At 54.4% G+C, this 24,047-nt stretch overlaps 2 protein-coding genes and 1 long non-coding RNA gene across 4 annotated transcripts in view; 1 reads left to right on the top strand and 2 right to left on the bottom strand.

The window, feature by feature from the left end:
- Positions 1–3,406, bottom strand: part of B9D1 (B9 domain containing 1) — a 186,825-nt gene extending 183,419 nt beyond the window's left edge. For both annotated transcript variants that reach the window (XM_053892683.1, XM_019413316.2), the window contains exons 1-2: positions 3,190–3,406; positions 1,493–1,561 (exon numbers count right to left, since the gene is read on the bottom strand). In XM_053892683.1, the coding sequence (XP_053748658.1) occupies positions 1,493–1,561; positions 3,190–3,252 (132 nt within the window). In that variant the 5' untranslated portion in view covers positions 3,253–3,406. The remainder of the gene's footprint in view (positions 1–1,492; positions 1,562–3,189) is intronic.
- Positions 3,407–3,493: 87 nt separating this feature from the next.
- LOC109245793 (uncharacterized) lies at positions 3,494–20,578 on the top strand. The gene is made up of 4 exons (XR_002071076.2): positions 3,494–4,396; positions 7,873–7,964; positions 15,309–15,392; positions 20,168–20,578. It is a non-coding gene; the product is annotated as an uncharacterized LOC109245793 (long non-coding RNA).
- Positions 4,153–7,394, bottom strand: LOC109245791 (serine protease 33-like). The gene is made up of 5 exons (XM_019413314.2): positions 7,287–7,394; positions 6,333–6,483; positions 5,992–6,251; positions 5,290–5,456; positions 4,153–4,669 (listed from the first exon to the last, which is right to left on the bottom strand). The coding sequence occupies exons 1-5, from the start codon at positions 7,318–7,320 to the stop codon at positions 4,448–4,450; spliced, it is 834 nt and encodes a 277-aa protein (XP_019268859.2). The 5' UTR covers positions 7,321–7,394; the 3' UTR covers positions 4,153–4,447.
- Positions 20,579–24,047: the final 3,469 nt, after the last annotated feature.

Genomic DNA, 24,047 nt, shown 5'->3' on the forward strand with positions numbered 1-24,047 from the left:
CCCACCCGGCACCTCCGCCTGGATATCTAGTGGGAACCTCAACACTTGCCGGGCCGAGTTCTGGAAAGTTCTTCCAGATCTGCTCTCTCTAGTCTTCTCAATCGAATGGCAGCTGTGCTAAGTGCCCAGGCTAGAAAGCTTGGTGCTACTTTTAACTACTTTCTGTCATGCCGCACATCTGTCCGAGAGGAAACACCGTTGTCTCCCGTCTTGTTCGACCACCTGTCATCACCCCCCGTGCTGCGCCTTGTCCACGTGCCGTGTCTGCTCGTCTGTTTCTGGTAACCGTCCATGGCGTCCCTGCTTTGGCCCTTGCTCCCCTGTCTACTGGGAACACAGAAGCTGGAGGGGGCTTTGAAAAACACAAGACGGGTCACTTTCTCTCTGTTCTAGACTCTCTGAGGGGGTCCCAGGTCACCCCGAGTGAGGCTGTGGTCCTCACTCTGACTTACCGTGTCCTTCAAGGCCTGCCCCATCTTCGACACCCCCTGCTTCATCCCCAGTCACTCCCCTTCCTGCTCATGCTCCTCACTGGCCTCCCTCCTGCTCCTCAAGCACGCCAGGCGCACCCCTGCCTCAGGGCCCGTGCGCCGCTGCTCCTTTGGTCTGGAAAGTTCTTTCCACAGACTTCCGCATGGCTTATTCCCGCACTTCCTTCGGGTCTTTACCCAAAGTTACCTTCTCAGGGAGGCCTTCCCTGGCCATCTGATCTAGATTCCAGCTTCTCTCTATCCCGCACACCTCCCTGCCCGACACTACTTTCTCCTTGGCACTTTTCACTAGAACATACTAGAACACTAGTATTTAGTGTCTGTCTTGCCCCACAAGAATGGGCACTCAACAAAGTCTGGGACTCTTGTCTGGCTTCGTTCACCACTGTCTCCCCGTCACCCAGAAGGCTGCCAACAGTTACTCAGTTAGGGGGTTAAGAGAAAGTAAGTATTGTCACCTCGCCGTGCAGAGGAGGAGACAGGCTCAGCGAGGCTTCGTCAAGTGCTGCACACAGTAAAGTGTGGAGCGAGCCGACATGGTCGTCCCAGCCCATCTCCTGGTGGAGACAGACTGTTCCCAGGGAAGTCTTGCAAGGACAGCTTCCGTTCTGCCTCCTGACTCCCCAGGGTCCTCCCCATGAGCTAAGAGAGGCCAAGTGATGAAGGGACTTGCCCAGAGGCACCACAGGGTGGCTACTTCCAGGCTGGCCGTCTGGGGCCTGCGTGCCTGCGCCACCCACACATGCCTCCTTGCTGCCGTGTGCAAGTTCCCGGGGTGAGGCTCGCGGGCAAGCTCAGCCTGGATCCGGGAGCCCGCCCGTGGCTGCGTCCTCCACTCCAGCTTTACCAGGAACAAAGTCGTGTTTTAGAACCCCCGGAACTCAGTGTCTACCTCTCAGTGCGTTCCGAACTGGGAGAGGAAGGGACGTACGATGGACACCTTGAGAAACCCCAGCAGTCGTGGGGGCTGTGAGGGAGGGAGGCCCGAGAGCCCAGCTTACCGCCGTGGGGGCCCAGTCCTGGCCATACACAAAGCAGTACTTGCAGTAGAGGTCATCATACTCAGGAAACTGTGGAAACAAACACACACAGGTTCTGTTTACAGGGACTCGTGGTGAAGCTACGTTGGCCAGGTAAGGGCAGCTGACGGGAGTTCTGAACACGGGGCGCCTGGGGGTGGCGTCTAGGAGACAGCCGGACGAGGAGTTCGGCAGAGGGGCCGGGGCCCGAGATGTGGGGGTCCAAGGGAGAGTCCCAGGCTGCTACTGCCCTCGAGCCTTTGCCCAGCCTCTGCCTTCCGTCTGACATGCCCTTCCCATTCCTTCATCTGGCAGACTCCCGTTCGTCCTTCAAAACTTACCTTCCAGAGAGCCCGCCCTAACCTCCGGGCTGTTTCAAGGGCCACCGCCTCGCGCTGCCAGCCCCTGGTCCTTCCTTCCGCCAAAGCTCTGACTGCCCGTGTTTATTTCTGCCAACCCCATCTGACTGCGAGCTGAGAACAAGAGTGATGACGTTTTGGTGTCCCCGATGCTTGGCACGAGGGTAGGCATAGAGAGGAGGTCTAAGGGAATGGTGAAGTGAAAGGTCTAAGAACCCGGATGCTAGCGGGACAGAGAGCAAACACAGGGCTGGAGTTCAAGGCCTGAAGAGGGGGAGGGGCCCACAACTGAGTGGGAGGCACAGTGGGGGTGGCAAGCGGGCTGTCAGTAGAGGTAGTTGTGATGCTGCCCAGCCAAAGGCCCCTACGGGGACAGAAGAGGAGCAGACAGTCTTGGGCACTAGGACCAAGGCCGGGGAAGGGGGGGGGGGGGGGGACCGGGTGGGTGCACGGGGGCATAATCCCAATGAAACGGGAAGGCAAGAGACACCTACTAAGAGATCGTGGCCGGGCTTTGCCCAAACCATCTCACTTAATCCTCACAAGGATATAATCAACGCCATCTTCCAACAGCCTGGAAGGGTAATGCAGCAAAGCTCTGGCACAAGACAGACCGGGTTCAAATCTCAGCCTTGCCACTGCCTTTGGGCAAGTGTTCCCCCATCTGTAAAATGGTGGTGTTAGTAATACCCACTTCCCAGGACTGTTGTGAGGACTGAATGAGCAGTGCTGGGCGCCAAGTCTGACGCATAAGGAATACGTGGTGCGTATATCTCTGTGCGTATACAAATATGACAAATGGTTCTTCTCAAGTGTCGGGGGATGGAGGGTAGCGTCTCCTTCTGTCAGACTGGACAGACTCTCCCTGGATCTTTCCACCATCACCATCGTTGTATCGGATCGCCTAAATCACCTCCATTCTAATCCAAGTTTAAGGATTCGAGGGCTCAGAGTGCGGAGCACTTGAGGACCGAGGCCCAGCGTGCCGGTCGGGTCTCGGCTCGTCCCGTTACACCCGCGTTAGGCTCCTGCCCGTGACTCAACAGAGTGGACACGATCCGAACCAGGGGTCACAGGCTCGGCCGAGCGTGCCCTCGGTACCAGCTCAACCTCTCGAGGTCTGTTTCCACACGCGCACGTCGGGCGCGAAGACTCCGCCAAGCCTCTCAAGGGCTGGTTCCCCTCCCCCGTCTAACCCAGGAAGAGAGAGGCTCGCAGGAACGACGCGCCTCTCCGGAGCCACACAGCAGCCCGGGAGATCGCGGGATAGGCCCCGGGGGGAGACAAGGGGAAGGCCGGGCAAGGTCCACGGCCGCTCACCTGGGCGCTCTCCACCTGCCCGTTGACCATGAGTAGGAAGACGCTGGGACCCGCGGCCGCCATGGCAGGCTGGGGGCGCCTGGAAACGACCCAGGCTGCGCGCGGGGTTGCTAAGAGGCGCCGGGTTGCCCTGGAAACAGACGGCGTGGCGCGTGGGACACGCTTCTTGGGAGCCGCACCTTCGCGGAGGCGAGCATGTGTGAGACAGTGCGCAGGCGCAGTCAGCGGCTGCTGGTGCGAGGGGCGGGGCTTTGGGGGGAGGGGCTCGGCAGTCCCACCCCTCTCCGGGGGAGCCGGGACCGTCCACGCAGCTGGGCGGGAGCGTGGGCCCGTTGTGTAGAATCCAACCCCGCCGTCCGATCCGGTTACACCCGCAGGGAGTGTGTATCCACTCGGCCTCGGCGCTGCCCGCCCCGAAGCGCAGAGGCCCGCCCTGACTCAGGCGGGCCAGGAGCCAAGTGGTGCAGATGCTCTCCACCACGAGATGTCGCTGTGGCGCTACCTGGAGGATGGCGGCCAGGGAGTGCGGAGGAGGGACCCTGGTGCGCGACCACCGCGTGTCGCGTGTCGCAGGCAACGCTCGAAGACAGCGAGTCAGACGAGGCTCGGGGCCGCCCGGGTTCTGGAGAGTCTCCAGCTGGGGCCCAGCAGCGCCCAGCGTCAGGTCAAGGGGATGCCCCTTTGGGGCTTTTGAGGTCCTCGCCCCCCAAGAAGTTGTGTAAACAAACTTGGGAGGGACCTCCAGAAAACTTTAGTCCAAGCCAAGGCTCCTCAATGTGAAGGGGGGAAACTGAGGGGCACGGAGGGGCAGCACCTGGCATCCCAGTCATCTGGCCGTAGGGGGAAGAGTGAGCCAGAACCCATGGCTCTGCCTGGTTACTGTTCAAATAACTGACTCCCTGGCCGTCCTGCGTAGGTCATGGTTTCTGTTAACACAGCAATCCGATCCTCCTTAGCACCCACTGTGGTTTGTATTTGCACATTTATTACTGTCATGACTCGGGCTATTGCTTGCCTCCCCTCCTCTAGACAAGCCCGCCTGTTGCCTGAGACCAGGGGCCCCACTGATCCTGTGTTCTGGTTGCCTGGCACATAGGAAGCACTGGTAACATTGTTGGATGAAGGAATAATTGTGAATACATCTCAATTACTCAAAGAGGAAGCAGATCCAGAGAGGGGAGTTTGCTGGGAACAGTCACAGCGGCAGGTAAGTAGCTGGATCAGGGTTCAAACCCAGGACTTCACAGGCTAAAGATCCTCAGTGCCTCCTCTGTCTGGTCCCAGGCCGGGCCCAAGGACGCTTCTTGGCCAGGGTGGGAAAAGTGGCATTAGAGACCTTATCTCTGATCCAGGAAATGAAGGGATGCACAGGCCTGTAGACTTCTGGGAGGCCAGGCCCCCAGCAGGGACCCCAGGTGATCACCCCCTGTAGCAGCCAGCTGTTAGCTTGGAAGCAGACCAGGGGGCCCCCATCAGACACCTGTGCGGGAGAGGGAAGGAGGGGTCAAAGCCAGCAGGGACCCACTGACCACTCCCTGAGAGGCGAGCAGAGATACCTGATTGGGGGGGGGGGGGGGCGGCAGCCAGGGTTCCCACCTCTGACAGGAGATGCTGACGCTGGGGAGGCCAGATGGTTAGGGGCCCCAGTGCAACACACAGAGCTCAGAGCTCGGGTGGACTCGGTCATCCCCCCTCCCCCCATCGCTCACACCCTCTTGCCAGTTAAAATGCTTTCTCCCACAAATTCTACCACTCTTGCCTGACCCTTTCCTCCTTGTGGCTTTTGAGGCTCAGTATTACACAAAAGTCGGTTTTTAACAAAACGCTTGTGTTTTGTCAGATAACCAGGGGCTTTCCAGAGGTTCAAAACCTGACTATGTCAAAGGCTGCCCCACATTCAAGCAGGACCTAAACGGGAAGTCTCCCCAGGGGGTGGGAAGCCCCTAATCAGGGGTGCACATTAGCTGCTTGCCTGGGTGTTATGGAATAGGAGACCCTGGGAGGATGGCCAGCCTGGCTCTACCGAGTCTAGAGGCATTAGGAGGGGCTGTAGGGGAGGGCATGTCTCGGGGCCTGCTTGGGCCCAGCTCGAATCCTTACCACCAGTTCAGAGGGGCCGGTGGGGGGCTTGGTGCACCGGGAGCCCTCAGGCAGGCTGGCCTCCGGGTCAGGACAGTCAGGGTGGAGGCGAAAGGCATCTTTGCAGGTGTGGATATGCAGTGGTCTCAGCGGGACACTGTGCAGCTCTCGGGGTGGGATGTAGGGATCTGCTGGGGGCGGGGGGGGGGGTTGCGGGCAGGGGAGGGCTGCGATGGGCGGACCCTCAGCCAGGACTGATATCCGGCAGGTTTGCACCAGCCCTGCCCTGCCGGTTGGCACACCGCAGAGTTTCCCTCCCTGCCCCAAGCCTCCCTGCCCTGAACCCAGTCCTGAGCTTCCAGTCCTCCCTGACGCTCCTCACCTCCACCTCCCTCTGCTATGGCCCCATCCTCCCCTGCATTCTCACGGTGCTCCCAGGGAAGCTTTAAGCCTGGGGAGGAGGCCAGGAGCGTGCCCAGGGCCAGCCTTTGGGGCTGGGAGCTGACTCAGGCATAGTGGGGCGTCCCTGCTCACCCTCTCCCCTGCATGCTGGCATCTCTGGTGCTGACCGTTGGCTGGCCAGAGCCAGGCTGTTCTCCGGGCTCGGGGGCTGTGGGGATTAGTGCCCCCGCAGGTGCCCCAATCTCCACCTTGGCTGTCTGCCTCGCCCAGTCCAGCACCCCCTGCTGCCCTCAACCATCCCAGGCACCTCTCCCATCCTACCGATATCAGCCTCAAACCCCTGGGCCCAGCAGAGCAGCCGTGGGAGGAAAGGTTGGGGCCGGGTGGCCAGAGGGACCGGCTGCACGGCGCTGCTGAGAGGTGGTGGCCTTGCCAGTCGAGCCAGGGCCAGGCCACCGGACGCAGAGCCCTCACTCCCTCCCGGGGACAGGAGCAGCTCCTCCACACGGGAAATGCTCTTGCAACTGTCCAGCACCAGGCGGTCTGGGCCCAGGGTCACTCTGAACTGGGACCGAGGCCCGCTGTAGAGATCAGGAGGTAGTGAGCCTGGGGGCCTCCCCTCTGGAGCCCCTCTCCGCCACCCTCCCGGGCCCTGCACCCACCTGCCCAAGCAGCTGGCTCCTGCGAGCACCCACTCTTGGGAGATGAGGGCCCCCTCGCAGCGGTAGCGGGCATCCAGGAAGATGCTTGCCTGCCAAGGCCACGCGGCCGGGCCCTTCCTGCTGTTGGCCTCCGCCGGCCTGATTCCCGCACCTCAGGAAATGAGGCCTCACAGCTCCGCTCCGGGACCCCCACACCCGGTGGGGGGGGGGGGGCGGGGGTGGTCTTGCGTTCATTTCTTTCCTATCTGGCCCGCCGCCTTTCCATCCAGGCCCCTGCTAACCTCTGCAGCCCCAGATCCGACCTCTCGCCCCCTCCCGCCCGAGGCCAGGCTGCCTGTGATGCGATCCTGTGAGCCGGAGAAAGCTACCTAACCTCTCAGGGTCTCAGTTTCCTAGTTCCACCCCGAGGGGTCTTGTGACGATTAGAGGGAGGAATGTAGGTCAGAGACTGAGCACATCATCTCCGCCCCTGCCCACCGAGAGAACTCCTATTCAGCCTTCAAAGCCCACTTTTGTGAAGTCTTCTTTGCCTGCCTGTCCCCAGCCCCTCCCCATCTTCCCCGTGGGGAAGATTGCCTCACCTTCCTGCCCAGAAGCTCAGTGTAGGTGGGTATCCAGCTCTGCTTGCTTTTCTCTCAAGATGGGGAGCTCACTCATTGCTAAGGCAGCTGGGCCTCATTTAGGTGCCTTCACCCTGTCCGTGTGGTTTGACCCTCAGGATCTTCACAGGTCAGGCCCCATCCACACGGAGCTCCTCCCTGGAGGCTACACACCCCCCACTGCCTGTCACCATGTCTGTCCTGCACCCGAGTTCCTGTTACTCGAACCCAAGTCTGGGTCATCAGTTTTAAGAGAACCTGGACTCTCAGCCCTCCAGGGATGGGTGTCCCCCCCACCCTGCGGAGGCCACCTCCTTCACCCTCTATCCCCAGCCCCCTTCCCGCAGCCTCTTACCAGACAGGAGCAGCAGCACCGGCAACATTTGCATAGCGGGCCCCGGGTCTCGTCCCCACCGGGTCTGGTCTCCTCCCCGCCAGCCCAGGACATTTAACGTCTCCGGCGTCCCCTCCCCACCACCCACACAAGGCCCACGTCACCAGGCCAGGGGGAACTGGCCTGGGAAAGAGGAAGCGGCCATGGCAGGACTGGCAGGGGGCGGGCGTCCTGGCGACAGACCTAGGCCCATCCTGGTGACCGCAGCAGGGACTCACATCCCGCCCTGCCTCCAGTCTCAGGTGACAGGTGGAGAGGGCAGCTGGCCCGAACCCACAGCAGCACTGATAATCCCAACCCCCCTCTGTTGATGCCCCAGCGAGCTCTGGGGCGCCCACGCCGAGGGTTCCCCACAGCAACTCCACGAGAGCCGTCCTGCCACCTGCCAGTCCCTGTTACAGATGGGGAAGTCGAGGCTCGGAGAGGTGAAGTGATTTGCCGAGATCAGTGTTGGAAGCAGAGTTGGATTCAAACCAGAGTCTGTGCGACTCCAGATCACCACATCCTTCCCTCTCACAGCTCTTCTCCGTCTTTCTTCCTGGCTCAGGCGCTCGGCTCTTCACGCCAAGAATGCTTGTGGGCTCCCCGCCAGATGCAGCACAGGCCAGACCACAGCTGAATCCCCCAGGCAATGCAAAGGTAGGCCCTTTGTGGCGTGTCACGCCCCTCTGGCCCCTCCTGCGGCTGTCCCCCTGCCCCCCCGGCCCCCCAGCCTCACGGTGCTGGACGCCTGCATGCACACCGCCTTCTTACAAATCGTATGCATTTGTTTTCGCTGAGGTGGAATTCACATAACCATTCTTTAAGTTACAATTCAGTGTACCCCAGTGCCTTTGCACATGCTCTATTCTTCAAGCCTGGAATATCCCTTCCGCCTTTGCTGCCTGAAAGCTCCTTACTGAACTTCAAATCCGGATCAATGTCCCCTCCTTCAGCCTGCCTTTCTTCTGTCCCCCTGCCCCATGTTGGTCCAGGGGCTTTCTCTGGACCTCTCAGGCCCCCAGTCACAGCCCTACCCCGAAAAGGCTGCGGTCTGACCCGGACTCCCAGACCACGCTGAGAACTCTGTGAGTGCCCGTGGAGAGAGGGCACATTGGAGCCACTTACTAATTGTGGAATGACTGCATGAGCGAGTGAATGGGTGGGAGTCTTTGGGGGATACTGGAGGGGGTAGGGCTGGAGCCTTAAGGTTCCAGCCGCAAGGGGGAGGTGTAGATTCAGGAAGGGGGGAGAAGAAGACTCGGGGACCCCAACCTCCAGCAGCATGACAGAATAATCGGGTCTGGGGCAGAGCCCGACATAGAACAAAGGGCCCTCAGTTTCCGTCTCCAGCCTGTCTCCGCTTTTCAGTGTGACCCCGGGCAAGTCATTGCCTTACTCAGGATCTCAGTGTTTGCATTAGTAAGAGAGGGGCAATGCCTGGACTATCTCGTTCTCCTGTTGAGTCATGGGAAGGGCTGAGGGCGGGGGGCTTCCTGGCCCCTCCAAATCAACCTCCGCGACTGGGGCATGCCCTCTTAACCCCTGATGTTCAAGGGAGGAAGTGCGTGGAGTGGCTGCTTCCGGAGTTAGCCAGCAGAGGGAGCTGTGGAGAAATGGGTCACACAGTCTTGGGTTCTAATCCAGACCCTGCCCCTTACTAGCTGTGTGAACCTGGGCTGGGTGCTTAAGTTTTCTGAGCCTCAGCTTTCCAGGCACACCTGTCTAGTGGGGCTCAGTAAATGGTAGCAAGGGTCTCCACTGTGAGGATGGGGATGTGATTGGAGTCCACATCGCTGGTAGACAAATGGAATTGCTGGCCAAATTCTGGAAAACACTGTACGTCTTTTTTTTTTTTTAATGTTTATTTATTTTTAAGAGAGAAAGAGAGAGAGAGAGAGACAGAGAGACAGAGCGTGAGCAGGGATGGGGCAGGGAGAGAGGGAGACGCAGAATGTGAAGCAGGCTCCAGGCTCTGAGCTGTCAGCACAGAGCCCGATGCGGGGCTTGAACTCACGAACCGCGAGATCGTGACCCGAGCTGAAGTCAGATGCTTAACCGACTGAGCCACCCTGATGCCCCAAAACACTGTAAGTCTTTAAAAACCATTCATCTTTGGGGTGCCTGGGTGGCGCCTCTCTGTCTCAAAGGTAAATAAACATTTAAAAAATGTTTAAAAACACATTCGTCTTTAGGGGTGCCCGGATGGCTCAGTTGGTTGAGCGTCCCACTCTTGATCTCAGCTCAGGTCTTGATCTCGGGGTCGTGAGTTCAAGCCCTGCGTTGGGCTCCACAAATGGGCATGAAGCCTACTTAAACAGAAAACCGTTCATCTTTAATCCGGAGGAAATAAACACGTCGGCCGAAGCCAGGCAAGTTACATGAAGCATGTTCACATGTCGGGCACATGACACGTAGGCCACACGTAACAGAAAACTCATTTGGGGCTTACATACATGGAGGTCATTTGTCTCAAACATACAGTCCAGAACTGACAGGGCGGCTTGGCTATGCCATCAGGGACCCAGGCTCCTTCTATCTTCCTGCTCCACCTTCTTAACATGTGGCTTTTGTCCTCATAACCACAAGGTGGCTGATTCCGCTTCGTTCCGGCGAGACTTTGTGTAGGATGTGACATCCCATACAAACCACTGATTGGAGGAGGCCTTTCGGACACAACCCATCAGCCAGAACTACTTGACAGGGCATGTCTCGCTGCAAGGGAGTCTGGGAACTTGAGCGTTTTTCTGTCCGGGCTGCCCAGGATAGGACAGCAAGGGACAGGGCAGTTAGAATGAGCGTTGCATTAGCCAATTCTTCAATTCCAGGGCTGCTTCTGTTGATCTTAAGCGCATCTCCACATCTAGCTTTTGTTTTCCTCCGTTGAAAGACACGGCTGCCAGGAGTATTTCTTTGCTTCAGGAGAACATGACCGTGCGGGCATGGAAATAAGGGAGTAACGCATCAAGCTTTGCCTCAGGCAGTTGTTGTGGATGGGGTGGTATTTAGAACACGGACTAACTCTTGTGGCGTGGGCACCCACTGATGCAATCAGATGCCCAGTGGCTCAAAACATGCTCGACCAGGGGCGCCTGGGTGGCTCAGTCGGTTAAGCAGCTGACTTCGGCTCAGGTCATGATCTCGCAGTCCGTGAGCTCGAGCCCCGCATCGGGCTCTGTGCTGACAGCTCAGAGCCTGGAGCCTGTTTCGGATTCTGTGTCTCCCTCTCTCTGACCCTCCTCTGTTCATGCTATGTCTCTCCCTGTCTCAAAAATAAATAAAACGTTAAAAAAAAAAAAAAAAAAACAAAAAAAAACAAACATGCTCGACCAATCCGCGTGGACACCTGTCGACGGGCCGGACTGCCTCACGCTGGCAGAATGCCGGCCCCCGCGGTAGGTGTTTCGATCCACGGTTGCCCCAACTTCCACAGCTGGAAAATCCTGTCCTGTTGGGTGAATGTTCAGATGACATTACGTCGGTCAAAGAAAGCCTTGTTGGCTCTTGACGTGTAATCCCTGGCCTGTGGGTCATGGGTGGGTCAGGGTCATGGGTGGGTCGGGGGTCATGGGTGGGTCGGGGGTCAGGGGTGGGTCAGGGGTGGGTCGGGGGTCAGGGGTGGGTCAGGGGTCATGGGTGGGTCGGGGATCAAGGGTGGGTCAGGGTCATGGGTGGGTCGGGGATCAAGGGTGGGTCAGGGTCATGGGTGGGTCGGGGGTCATGGGTGGGTCAGGGGTGGCATGCCCGTGGCCTGACTGGCTTGTGGGAGGGGGTGCAGGTGCCGGTTGCTCCTCATGAGCCTTCCCTGCCTCCCCGGAGTTCCAGCCCAGGAGGGAGATGCGTGGTGAAGGGAAGGGAGAGAGGTGATCTCCCCAGGAGATGGTGGAGACGCTCTCTGGCGAGAGGGGCTGCTGCGGACTAAGAGAATCTAGGATGATTTCTTATTTTTTAAAGTTTATTTTGAGAGAGAGGGAGAGAGAGAGCGCATGCACGCACCAGCAGGGGAGGGGCAGAGCCAGAGAGAGAGAATGCCAAGGAGGCTCAGTGCTGTCAGTGCAGAGCCCGACGCGGGGCTCTATCCCACGAACCGTGAGATTATGACCTGAGCTGAAATCAAGAGTTGGACGCTCAACTGACTGAGCCCCCCAGGCACCCCTAGTATGGTGTTATTTATGTATTTATATTTGTTTATTTAATTCACATAGGAATAGAATTCAGTGGTTTTTGTTTTCAGGGATAGAATTTAGTGACTCATCGCTTACATATAATACTCAGTGCTCATCCCAGCAAGTGCACTCCTTAATCCCCCTCACCCCTTTAGCCCTTCCCCCCACCCAACACCCCGCCAGCAACCCTCAGTTTGTTCTCTGTATTTAAGAGTCTCCTATGGTTTGCCTCCCTCTCTGTTTTTATCTTATTTTTGCTTCCCTTCCCTCGTGTTCATTTGTTTGGTGTCTTCAATTCCACATATGAGTGAAGTCAGGATATCTGTCTTTCTCTGACTGATTTCGCTTAGCGTGATACCCTCTGGTTCCATCCACGTAGTTGCAAATGGCAAGATTTCATTCTTTTTCATCACCGAGTAATACTCCATCGTATGTATATACCACATCTTCCTTATCCATTCATCAGTCAATGGACATTTGGGCTCTTTCCATGCTTTGGCTATTGTAGATAGTGCTGCTATAAACTTTGGGGTGCATGTGACCCTTCACATTAGCATTTTTGTATCCTTTGGATAAATACCTAGTAGTGCAATTGCTGGGTCGTAGGGTACTTCTATTTTTAATGTTTTGAGGAACCTCCATACTATTTTCCAGAGTGGCTGCACCAGTTTGCATTCCCAGATGTCACTTAAAAAAAAAAAAACTTTCTTATTGTTTATTTATTTTTGAGAGAGAGACAGAGTTCGAGAGGCGAAGGGGCAGAGAGAGAGCGAGACACGGAATCCGAAGCAGGCTCCAGGCTCCGAGCTGTCAGCACAGAGCCCTATGCAGGGCTTGAACTCATGAAATGCGGGATCATGACCCGAGCTGAAATCGGACGTTTAACCGACTGAGCCCTCCAGGCGCCCTCCCCCACCAGATGTCACTTTTAAATGGACCAAAGTCACCCAGGCTGGGAAAAGGGACAAGAGAAGGATGATTTTTTTTTTTTTTAAGTGTCCCAGATGACAAATCCATGTAAGTGTCTCCATGTGGTGCTTGAGAAGAATCCAAGTGGAGATTGCATTGTTTAAGTGACTTCCTCTACTTGATGAAAATTCGTGCTTTCAAAACATGCTGTCATAGGGGTGCCTGGGTGGTTCAGTCGGTTGACTGTCTGACTCTTGACTTTGGCTCAGGTTATGATCTCACCATTTATGGGTTTGAGCCCTGCATGAGGCTCTGCACCGACAGTATGGAGCCTGCTTGGGATTTCTCTCTCTCTCTCTCTCTCTCTCTGCCCCTCCCCTGCTCACTTGCTCTCTCTCTAAAGAAGCAAACTTTAAAAAAATAAAATAAAACAACATTGTCTAAAAAAATGCTGCTGCGGGGGCATCTGGCTAGCTCTGTTGGTGGAACGTGCAACTTTTGATCTTGGGGTTTTGAGTCCAAGCCATTGGGTGTAGAGATTACTTAAAAATAAAATCTTTAGGGATGCTTGGGTGGCTCAGTTGGTTGGGCCTCCGACTTCGGCTCAGGTCACGATCTCACGGTCCGTGGGTTCGAGCCCCACGTCGGGCTCTGTGCTGTCAGCTCAGAGCCTGGAGCCTGCTTGGGATTCTGTGTCTCCTTTTCTTTCTGCCCCTCCCCTGCTCATACACACACACATACACACAAACTCTCTCTCTTTGTCTCTCTCAAAAATAAACTTAACAAAAGAAAAAAAAATTTTTTTAATTAAAATACATTAAAAAAAATTTTTAAATGTTGTTACAGGATCAGTCCAACAAAATGTAATCTGATATTTGTTGGCTCTTTTTGACAGTGTTGAAATTAAATGAATTGAAAGCGGCGTGGGGGGGGGGGCGGGAAACAAAAAAAGTGTGAGTTTTTACATCATAACATGTAGAATTACAACGTAACATGTAAAAAAAACAAACAACTGGGAGTTGTTTGTATGTATGTTGTTATATGGCCAATAATTGGGACTTCTGACAGTTCTAGAGTGTTTCTTCCTCATAGCTATGAAATGTCTCCCCTCTGAGAAATGGTGGGGTGGATGGGGTTCCTGGTGCCACATTTTTGGGGTGGTAGATATTGCAAAGTGCTTTCCCATCTGTTCAGCTGCATGGCCCCCCACAATAGCTGCAGAGGTGGAAGGTAACAGCTCCCCCGCAGGGGACGAAGGCAAGAGGCTCAGAGCTGGACAGGACCTCTCTAAATTGCACAGCAGGGTGGTAGTGGGCGGGGCTAGAATCGAGGTCGGCTTCTGGCTGGCTCCTGCAGGGGCGTGGCCTCGGTGGGGGGTGGGGGTAGAAGGCATGAACACCGAGACGAGTAAACGGATGTTCCCAACAGTGTGAGGCAGGGATAAGTGCTAGGAGGAAGAAATAAAACAGTGCAAAGGGCTGGAGAGTGATGGGGGTTGTTGTAGGTGGGTGCCCAGGGAAGACCTCTTAGAGGAGGAAAGTTTGAGCAAAATCCCAAGAGAAGTGAAGGGGTGAGCCACGCGAGGACCTGGGGTTGAGCACTTCCAGAAGCAGCCCAGTCAGTGCAAAGGTCCGGAGGTGGCGTTTGCTGAAGGAACAGAGAGGCAGGCTGGAGCCCGCTCGCACTGACTTGCACTGACTCACAAAGACAGCTGTGCCCAACTTTGCCTTCGGTGATGTCACATCGGTAGCTTGAACTCAGCCACAGAGGGAGCATTTACACCACAGAAATTGGTAAATGCCAAACTCGGGGCTTTTGAGTTTTTGTATTTGATTGTTTTTCGGAGGGCCACCCTCAGCAGCCCGGCACTGGGGGGCGGGAGATGGGTTTGGAGAGCTCACCAGGGCCTCGCGGCAGTGGAGGGTTTTGAGCCAAGGAAGGATGTGAAGTGACTTGGGTTTTTTTTTTTTTTTTTAATTTTTTTTTCAACGTTTTTTATTTATTTTTGGGACAGAGAGAGACAGAGCATGAACGGGGGAGGGGCAGAGAGAGAGGGAGACACAGAATCAGAAACAGGCTCCAGGCTCCGAGCCATCAGCCCAGAGCCTGACGCGGGGCTCGAACTCACGGACCGCGAGATCGTGACCTGGCTGAAGTCGGACGCTTAACCAACTACGCCACCCAGGCGCCCCGTGACTTGGGTTTTGACAGAGTTTCCGGCCACCACGTGGGGAAGAGACCATGGGCCTTGGGGGTCGGGGGTCGGGGGGTCTGGGAGGCCAGTGAGGGGGCAGATGTGAATCCAGAAAGGATTGCCAGATTTAGCAAATGAAAATACACAACCGCCGGCCTCAGGGAAGCTGATCCCTATACCTCCCTTCCATCCTTCACGAGTGGGGCGTGTGGGGCCAGGTGAGGGACTTGACCTATGGGAGCAGGAAGCTACTGCAGGGACACGATCTGATCTGTGTTTCCCAAAACCTCTCTCTGGCTGCTGTGCAGAGACTAGGGTCCAGGAGCAGGAGAGGGAGCCCAGGGGACAATGCAACAGGAAATGATGGTGGCCGGGACTAGGCCGTGAGCCGGGAGGATGGCGCTTCTCCAACTCGGGCTCCCCTACTCACTCTGCTCCAGCTCCAAGGACACTCCTGCCTCAGGGCCTTTGCACCTGCTGTTCCCTCTGCCTGGACTGCTCTTCCATCAAATCTCCACAGGGGATTCCTTCCTCTCCTCCTTCAAATCCTTGCTGCAACGTCACCGTCTCTGTCCGGCCTTCCCTGACCATCCTGTTTACAATAACACCCCCCTCCCTGCCCCCCACCCCCGCATTACTTCCTACTGCTGCCCCCTGCTTTATTTTTCCGCATGGTGCTTATCACCTTCTAAGACCAGTGTAATTGAGTTGATTTGTTCTGCTGCTCTCTTTCAGCCAAAATCTGAATTCCTCAAGGGCAGAGACTTCTGTCTGTCTCACGGCCGAATCCCCAGAACCAGGAACAGCGTCTGGCACACGGTAGGTGCTCCACACCATTGAGTCAGTGACTGGATGTCCGCATTTGGGCCTGTTGGAGGTTGTAGATTGGAGGCGTAGGTGGGGGCGGGGGGTGACTCCCAGGTGCCTGCCCTGGATGGAGGTGCCGTTTGCTGAGATGAGGGGCCTCAGGGTGGGGCGCTGTGAGCGTGGTATTAGTCACAGGAATTGGAGGGCTTGTGGGGGGTCCGCGGGGAGATGTCTGGGGAGCACTGGCTGTCGGGACCTGGAGCTCGGGGAGAGGGCCGGGCTGGAGCAGCGTTGAAAGCGGTCCGTGCAAAGCTCAGGGAGGAACAGAGCGAGGAGGGGACAGGGGCCGGGCCAAGCCCCAAGATACAACATTCCAGAGAAGGGCAGACCTGGGGCGGGGGGGGGGGAGTCAGGAGAGGCGGGGTGCCATGAGGTTGATGTCCCCGATGACATTCATCCCGGGCCGGTCTTTGCGAGGACAGAGCAGATGCAGTTCTCCAGCCCACAGCCAGGGTAATCGCGGGCAGGCCTCAGGAATGTTCTGGGATGGGTAAGATCGGTGCAGTGTGTTCGCCCAGCTAGTGGGTTCTCCGGGGACCATGATGGATTGCAGCACCAAGGGCGGAGCTCCAGACTCTGTGACAGATGTGATGCCATCTCCCCCGCATCCCCACCCAGGTCCCCCGGTCAGCCGGGGTGGGCCGAGTGAGGGAAGCAGGGGTGAAGAGGGGTGCCGAGAAACCACAAATGACCTCAAGCTGGAGCCGTCTAGCCATGAGGTCAGCCCACCCAGCCATCCAGGCTTTTGGAAGTCAAGGACAGCAACTTCCTGGCAGGCTCCTGGCTCTCCCTTCCACCCAAACCGCAATCAACTCGCAGGCTGGCCTGGGGGCAGTCCCTTCTCCTGGGGGGGGGGGGGGGTGGGGGGGGGGGGTGGGGAAGGGGCAGGGAGTGCCGGCATTCAAATCCCCCCGGCCACACTGAGGTCCAGCGTGGTCACATCCCATGTCCGGCTTGCTGGGCCCCCCGGCAGCGGCTCCCCCACGTCCCCTCCCTGTTCCCCGAGTCTGGGAGTTTACAAGCCTCTCTGACTTAGGCACTGACACTTCCAGGCAGAAATTGCTCCTTCCTATTTGCCTCATGACCTTTGGAGTGGAGGCAGCCTGTCCTGGCCACCGTGTGCTGAGGCAAAAACAAAGTACAAGCACAGAAGGAAGGGGTGTGTGTGTGTGTGTGTGTGTGTCTGTGTCTTTGCATGCATGTGCAAGCCCCCATGTGTGTTTCCGAATGTGCGTCCCAGTAGCTTGCATCTCCATGGGTACATGTCCCCATGTGTGTATTGTTCTCATGTGTACGCGTGAGCCTATGTGAGCCTCTGTGCGTGTGAACGTGTAGGAGCGTGTCCCTGTGCTCTTGTGCGTGCGAGTGTGTACGTGGCAGGGTCCCTGTACTTTGTGAGACCCTCCCTGTGTGGGTATGAGCACGTCTGTGTTTCTGTGACCCTGGGTGGCCCGTGGGGCTTGGCAATGCTGGGTGGAGATTGGAGGGGCCGGCCAGACTGCCAGCCGGCACCTGCCTCACGCCCAGCCCTGCCTGTCACCTGCGAGACAGTAGGCGACGGGCCGTGTGAGACCTCGTGACCTGTCACCACTGGGACAGAGCAGGGGGGTCCCAAAGGCTGGGAGAGATGAGGAGGGTGGCTGTGCCAGGGAGACTGTGGACCCCAAGTCGGGGAACCTAGGCCCCCACCCAGGCTGCCAGCCCTCAGCACCCTCTAGAAGACGCCTATCTTGGTCTTGGGCACTAGGGCACCTCCCACCTGCCCTCATGACCGGTAGATCTGGCTTTTCCCCGTTTACCTGCGAGCCCCCCACTCGGTATCTGCTCTCCATTTCTTCCTTCCTTTTTTTTTTTTTTAAGTTTTATTTCATTTGTACCTCTTTTTACTATTTATTTATATTTATTTTTGAGAGACAGAACGTGAGCAGGGAAGGGACAGAGAGAGGGAGACACAGAATCCGAAGCAGGCTCCAGGCTCCGAGCTGTCTGCAGAGAGCCCGGTGCGGGGCTCAAACCCACGAGCTATGAGATCATGACCTGAGCTGAAGCTGGACGCCCAACTGACTGAGCCACCCGGGTCCCCCTCCACTTCTTCCTTTCTAACATACCCCAATTTGTGGGGAAGCAACGTGCCTATGTAAGCACTTGACTTCTGAGCCTCCCTTGCAGCTAGGGATGGCCTGTGACATGGTTCTAAGATGTATGCGCCTGTCTGCGGGGGGTGACCAGGAAGGGGTTTACTCTTGTTGACGACAGGGGACACACAGCGTGCCAGGTCCTTCTCCCTCTTTTATTCTGCCTGGAACATGAATGTGATGGCGGGATCCCAGGAGCTGTCTTGCAGTCATGAGTTAAGAGAAGGAGACTGTCATGAGTATAACGGCAAAGTGGAAAGAGAGCCTTAGTCCCTGACAACTAAACCGAGGTCAACAAAGTGCTTTGGATTTCTCCCAATGAAAGAAAAAGACACCTTCAAGTGCATAAGCCATGTTGGTGGTTTTCTGTTGCTGGCAGCCCAATGCAATCTTAACCGATCATTCCAGGTTGAGGGCTGGGAGGACAGGATGCCCGGCACTCCCCACCGCCCGCGGTGGGCCCTGCCTCCCTCCTCAGAGACCTTCCCGCCTCCAGCCGCTGCCACTAACACCGGGATCCGTGTTCAGATCGGGCCTGGAATCAGTTATCATTTAGACCGACTCTCCATTTCCAGTCTCGGAGAGGCTTCCTGCTGAGTGACAGGAGAATAGATTGCTACCCTCGTGACAAAGAAGAGACTGAGGTTCAGAGAGGGCTGGGGCTTGCCACGAGTTACCAGCTGAGGAGATGACAACTTGGTCCTTAATTCTGGTGAGTTCTATGGGCCCCTAGAGGGAGTTCTTGTTCCCACCTCCCCTCGCCCACCTGCCTCATGGGGGCCTGAAATGCCCCCATGGAGAACAGGCAGTGACCTTTGCAGGTTCATCCACCGAACTGCCCCCTTCTTGGGAGGGCGCGTTCTGTCTATGGTGTCCTCAGGGCACCCTCTCCGGTGGGTGGCACTGGATCCAGGAGGGCTTGCTGAAGAAAGCAGGGAAGGAGAGAGTGGAGGGGACCCAGCAGACTGACAGTCGCCTCCCCTTGGAAGAGGGGGCCCCGGGAGCAGCTTCCGTTGGCCCCTGTAAACGTGGGTGTGAGCCGTGGCCGGGTCACGTGGGCTTTCTCTGCTGGATGCCCCCGCCACTCACTGGGTGACTGAACCAGATTACTCACTGCTGCCTGCCTTAGTCAGAGAGGCGTGTCCGTCTGTAAAGAATGGGAACCGGGTACATGGAGTCCCGGACGCAGACACAGTCCCCCACCGAACCCCTCATCCCTGTGCTTTGTGGCCTTGGGTCGCTTTCTCTCCTGAGCTGAGCTTAGACGTAAACTGTGACGATGACTCCGTCTGGAAGGAGAAGGCGAAGACAGAAATGGTTACATACCTAAGATGCTGCTCAAATGTCCCCGGGCTTAAGGAGGAGTCCGTGTGGGTAACGATGGCTGGTCTAGCGCCTCTGAAATGCCAGGCGCCTGCCTGGCTGTCACTTCCTAAGTCCGTAAAACCACTCAGTCAGAGAGGTCTGAACATCCCCACTGCACAGATGAGGGCATGGAGGTCAGGGCTGTCCGGTCCTGGCTCCCCCACGGCCTCTGCCCACCTCTCTGGCCCCCTTCTCTCCTCCATTCTCTGGGCCCCTTGGCCCGGCCGACACATGCTGGTCCCTTGGGTCCCAACTTACACGTCCATCCTTGACTTCCCCGGCTGGACGAGAGGCTCCTCCCGGCTCCCTGGTGTCTCAGCACCCCTCGCCTTGGCACTTAACACAGGGGACCGTGGCTGCCTGGGTGAGATGTGGTCTCCCCTGGGAGCAGGCTGGGGCCGTGACTCTAGTGCACAGCACAGACAATAAAGAATGCCTTGGTCGTGATGTGGCAGGGTTGAAATCCAGGTGTTTCTGATCCCAAAGCGCATCTTCTTAAAGCTCTGGGACTGGATGGGGGCGCCTGGGTGGCTCAGTCGGTTAAGTGTCCGACTTCAGCTCAGGTCACGGTTTCGCGGTTCATGAGTTCGAGTCCCGCCTCGGGCTCTGTGCTGACAGCTCGGAGCCTGGAGCCTGCCTCGGACCCTGTGTCTCCCTCTTTCTCTGTCCCTCCGCTACTCACACTTTCTCTCTCAAAAATAAACAAACATTAAAAGAAGGAAAAAAAAAAACCAAACATGTTCTTTGCTCATCCATAGGATGCAATTCCTCACCCATTCATGTTTTATCCAGAGATTGAAGCCCTTTGATCACGTGTTCAGGCTCCACTTCTGATTCTGGTTCTCTTGTTTCCACAACAGCATCTGCAGTGGCCTCCTCTGCTGGTCTTAAATCTCCAATTTGTAAAAAAAAAACAAACAAAAATGCACTACCTATGAGATGCAATAGAGAGAGGGATACCCACACTCTCTCCCTGGGCTTAGCTTGCCCAATGAGAGCCCGCTTTGAACCTTTACTGGGACTTCTGACTACCCCCACTGCCGCAATGGGGGGCCCCTGGAGGTTGTTTGAAGGAGTCTGATGTTAGATGTTCCCAAAGTGATGAGGGTTAAGGTTCTGCAGCTCAGGAAGGCACTCAGGGCTTGGGTCAGAGATCATGTGATACAACAGGACCAAAGCATCCACCGCTGAGCTCATCGCCTAACCCCTAACCTGTTCCTCTTCCAGGAAGCCCATCTGGGGGACAACATCTCCACTACCTGCCCAGAGACTCTGACATCTCCTGCACTTCTCTCTCTCCACACACCTGTTTCAGGGACGTTGCTCTGTATTCCTGCTGCCACTACCCAGTCCAGACCCCCATCATCACTGTCAACCTGGACTGTCACAATGACCTCCTCCTGGCCTCCAGTCTCTTTCTCGAGTATGCCCTCCATAGCGTTTGCCAAAATTATTTTTCTGAACCAGGAATTGTAAACCCAAATGCCCATGACGGTCGGACAGGAGACACGAGCCAAGAGAGTTGAGTTTGTGTATCTAACGCACATGCTGGTCTTCATTCCCACAAAGATAACGTTTGTGTTACTGAAACCCAAGTTCGGTCGCTTGTCTCTTGAAAGCCAATGCTCGAGAGATAGTGATGGCTATGATGGCTATGACGAAAGGAAAGGCTGCTTATTCAGGAGGCCAGCAACCTGGGAAGATATGGCGGACCAATGTCCAAAGACCATCTCTGAAGTCTCCGAGAAGTGGGTCTAGAAGAGGGAAGCACAGGGAAGTGTTGGGGGCTCAGCGTGCAGGGGAAACAGTGGTATTCTCGAAAGGACCTCAAGCAGACCTGCTGGTGTCAGGAAAGGCTATTTTCTTTTCTTTCCTTCTTCTTTCCTTTCTTTCCTTTCTTTCTTCCTTTTCTTTCTTTCTTTCCTTCCTTCCTTTTCTTTCGTTTCTTCTCTTCTTTCTTTTCCCTTCCTTCCTTCCTTCTTTTAAAATTTATTTATTTATTTTGAGAGACAGGGGGAGAAAGAGAACCCCAAGCAGGCTCTGTGCTGTCCGTGCAGAGCCCAATGCGATGCTCAACCCCATGAACCAAGAGATTATGACCTGAGCAGAAATTAAGAATCGGATGCTCAACCAACTGAGCCACACAGGCACCCCAAGGCTAATTTCTAGTGTGGTCAAGCTTGATCTTCTAGGGACATCTGGGTCCTTGTTTCCCCAGGGTTAGTGTTCTGTTGAAATCTCAAAGAAGCTATAATTAGTCAAACCCCAGGCTAGAGGGCACAGGTCAGTGAATTTGAATTATGTAGCCTTTAGGCTACTTGGAACATTTTACTTGCTCTCATGGTTTTTTGTTTGTTTGTTTGTTTTTTGAGACACACGTCCTCTCGGCCTCATTTGTTTTCCTGCTTTTAATACATGTAGAAAACAGTGGTGCATCTGACCACTGACACTTGGACCATGCTGGGGAGGGCATTAGGGAATGGTGGGGACTGTAATGAACTAGAGAGCCATGCCCTTCCAGTGGGGGGGGGGGGGGTTCTGCTCAGTTATAATCCATCATTATCACGTGTAAATGCGGGTCTGATGTTGACAGATCTTCTGGTTTTCCGAAAGAAACCAGAGATCAGGATTTTTGTTAATGTTTCATTTTTGAGAGAGAGAGACAAAGCATGAGCTGGGGAGGGGAAGAGAGAGAGAGAGTGGGAGATGCAGAAGGTGAAGCAGGCTCCAGACTCTGAGCTGTCAGCATAAAGCCTGACTTGCTGCTTGAACTCCCAAACTGTGAGATCGTGACCTGAGCCGAAGTCGGCCGCTTAACAAACTCAGCCACCCAGGTGCCCCTCCCCATTTTTAACATAGGCAAATAACTCCAAGCTTTAAAAAAGCTCTGTGTGAGTCATTCCCCCATCCTGCTGGCAAGTCAAAACGGTACGATCTCCAAGGACAGAATTTTGACATTAATTATTAAATTTATAAGTGCCGTAGTCTGTAACTTGGCACCTGGACTTCTGGACATCCATCCAGCAGGTATACTGGCCACATGCAAAATGATGTGTTCAAGATAATTTATTTCAGGACTGTTTGCAACAGCAGAAAATCTGAGTGAATCTAAATGTCCACCTATAGGGTGCTAGTTAAAGAGATTACTTCGTAAAGGGATACTATTTAGCTGTAAAGAATGAGATGGTTTCTTACATAGGACATCAACAGCACAAGGGACAAGAGACAAAAATAGGTAAGTTGGAATTCATCACAATTAAAAACTAAAAATTTTAAAAACCTTTGTGCTTTAAATTAAAAACATTTTTTTTAACATTTATTCATTTTTGAGAGACAGAGACAGACAGAGTGGAAGCGGGGGGTGGGGGAGAGAGAGAGGGAGACACAGACTCCAAAGCAGGCTCCAGGCTCTGAGCTGTCAGCACATAGCTCAACGTGGGGTTCAAATCCACAAACCATGAGATCATGACCTGAGCCGAAGTCGGACACTTAACCGACTGAGCCACCCAGGCACCCCAAAACCTCTGTGCTTTTAAATTATACCATCAAGGAAGTGAAAAGGCAATCTGCAGAATATTTGTAAATTATATATCTGATAAGGAACTTATTTCCAGAATATATGCAGAACTCTTACAATTCAACAATACAAAGGGAAATAACACAATTAAAAACCAAACAAAGCATTTGAATAGACATTTTCCCCCCAAAAGGCAAATGGCCCATAAGCACCTGAAAAGATGCTCAACGTCATTAGTCATTAGGGAAACGCAAATCAAAACCACAATGACGTACCATTTCACACCCACTAGGATGGGCTACTAAAAAAGGAGGGTGGAAATGACAAGTGTTGGTGAGGCTGTGGAGAAATGAGAACCTTCAAACTGCTGGTCAGTTTGTAACATGAACACAGCCGCTGGGGAAAAGTTTGGCAGTTCCCCCCAAAAATTAAATGTGAAAGTTTGCCGTATGACCCAGCAAGCTCGCTCTAAGGTATCTACCCAAGAGAAATGATAACACGTCCACACAAACACTTGTACTTGAATGTTCACAGCATCATTGTTACAATAGCCAAAAAGTGGAAACAAATGTCCACCAACTAATGAACAAAATGTAATCTATCCATACAATGTAATATATTTGGTCTTAAAAAGGAATGAAAAGACAGGGATGTCCACTCTCGCCACTGTTATTCAACATAGTATTGGAAGTCTTAGCCTCTGCAATCAGACAACACAAAGAAATAAAAGGCATCCAAATCGGCCAGGAGGAGGTCAAACTTTCACTCTTTGCAGATGACATGATACTCTATGGAAAACCCAAAAGATTCCACCCAAAAACTGCTAGAATTGATTCATGAATTCAGCAAAGATACAGGATATAAAATCAATGTACAGAAATCAGTTGCATTCCTATACACCAACAATGAAGCGACAGAGAAATCAAGGAATCGATCCCATTTACAGTTGCACAAAAAACCATAAAATACCTAGGAATAAATCTAACCAAAGAGGTGAAAAATCTATACACTGCAAACTATAGAAAGCTTATGAAAGAAATTGAAGAAGACACAAAAAAATGGAAAAAGATTCTATGCTCCTGGATAGGAAGAACAAATATTATTAAAATATCGATACTACCCAAAGCAATCTACATATTCAATGCAATCCCTACCAAAGTAACACCAACATTATTCACAGAGCTAGAACAAATAATCCTAAAATGTGTATGGAACCAGAAAAGACCCTGAATAGCCAAAGCAATCTTGAAAAAGAAAACCAAAGCAGGAGGCATCACAATCCCAGACTTCAAGCTATACTACGAAGCTGTAATCATCAAGACAGTATGGTGCTGGCACAAGAACAGACACTCAGATCAATGGAACAGAATAGAGAACCCAGAAATGGACCCACAAATGTATGGCCAACTAATCTTTGACAAAACCGGAAAGAATATCCAATGGAACAAAGACAGTCTCTTCGACAAGTGGTGCTGGGAAAACTGGAAAGCGACATGCATACACAAAAATAAACTCATACACAAAATAAACTCATAATGGACCACCATACACAAAAATGAACTAAAAAATGGATGAAAGACCTAAACATAA

This window comes from Panthera pardus, unplaced genomic scaffold (assembly GCF_024362965.1).
Source record: "Panthera pardus isolate Hobbes unplaced genomic scaffold, ASM2436296v1 HiC_scaffold_3, whole genome shotgun sequence".
Taxonomy (NCBI): domain Eukaryota; kingdom Metazoa; phylum Chordata; class Mammalia; order Carnivora; family Felidae; genus Panthera; species Panthera pardus.

What these genes read in the sequence shown, in the direction of transcription:
- LOC109245791 (XM_019413314.2), bottom strand. Translation starts at nt 7,320, where the DNA reads ATGCAAATGTTGCCGGTGCTGCTGCTCCTGTCTG. An exon ending in GGGGTTTGAGGCTGATATCG is followed by an intron (nt 5,457 to 5,991) that starts GTAGGATGGGAG and finishes CGCCCCCAGCAG; the next exon opens with ATCCCTACATCCCACCCCGA. An exon ending in CCGGCCCCTCTGAACTGGTG is followed by an intron (nt 4,670 to 5,289) that starts GTAAGGATTCGA and finishes TCTCCCGCACAG; the next exon opens with GTGTCTGATGGGGGCCCCCT.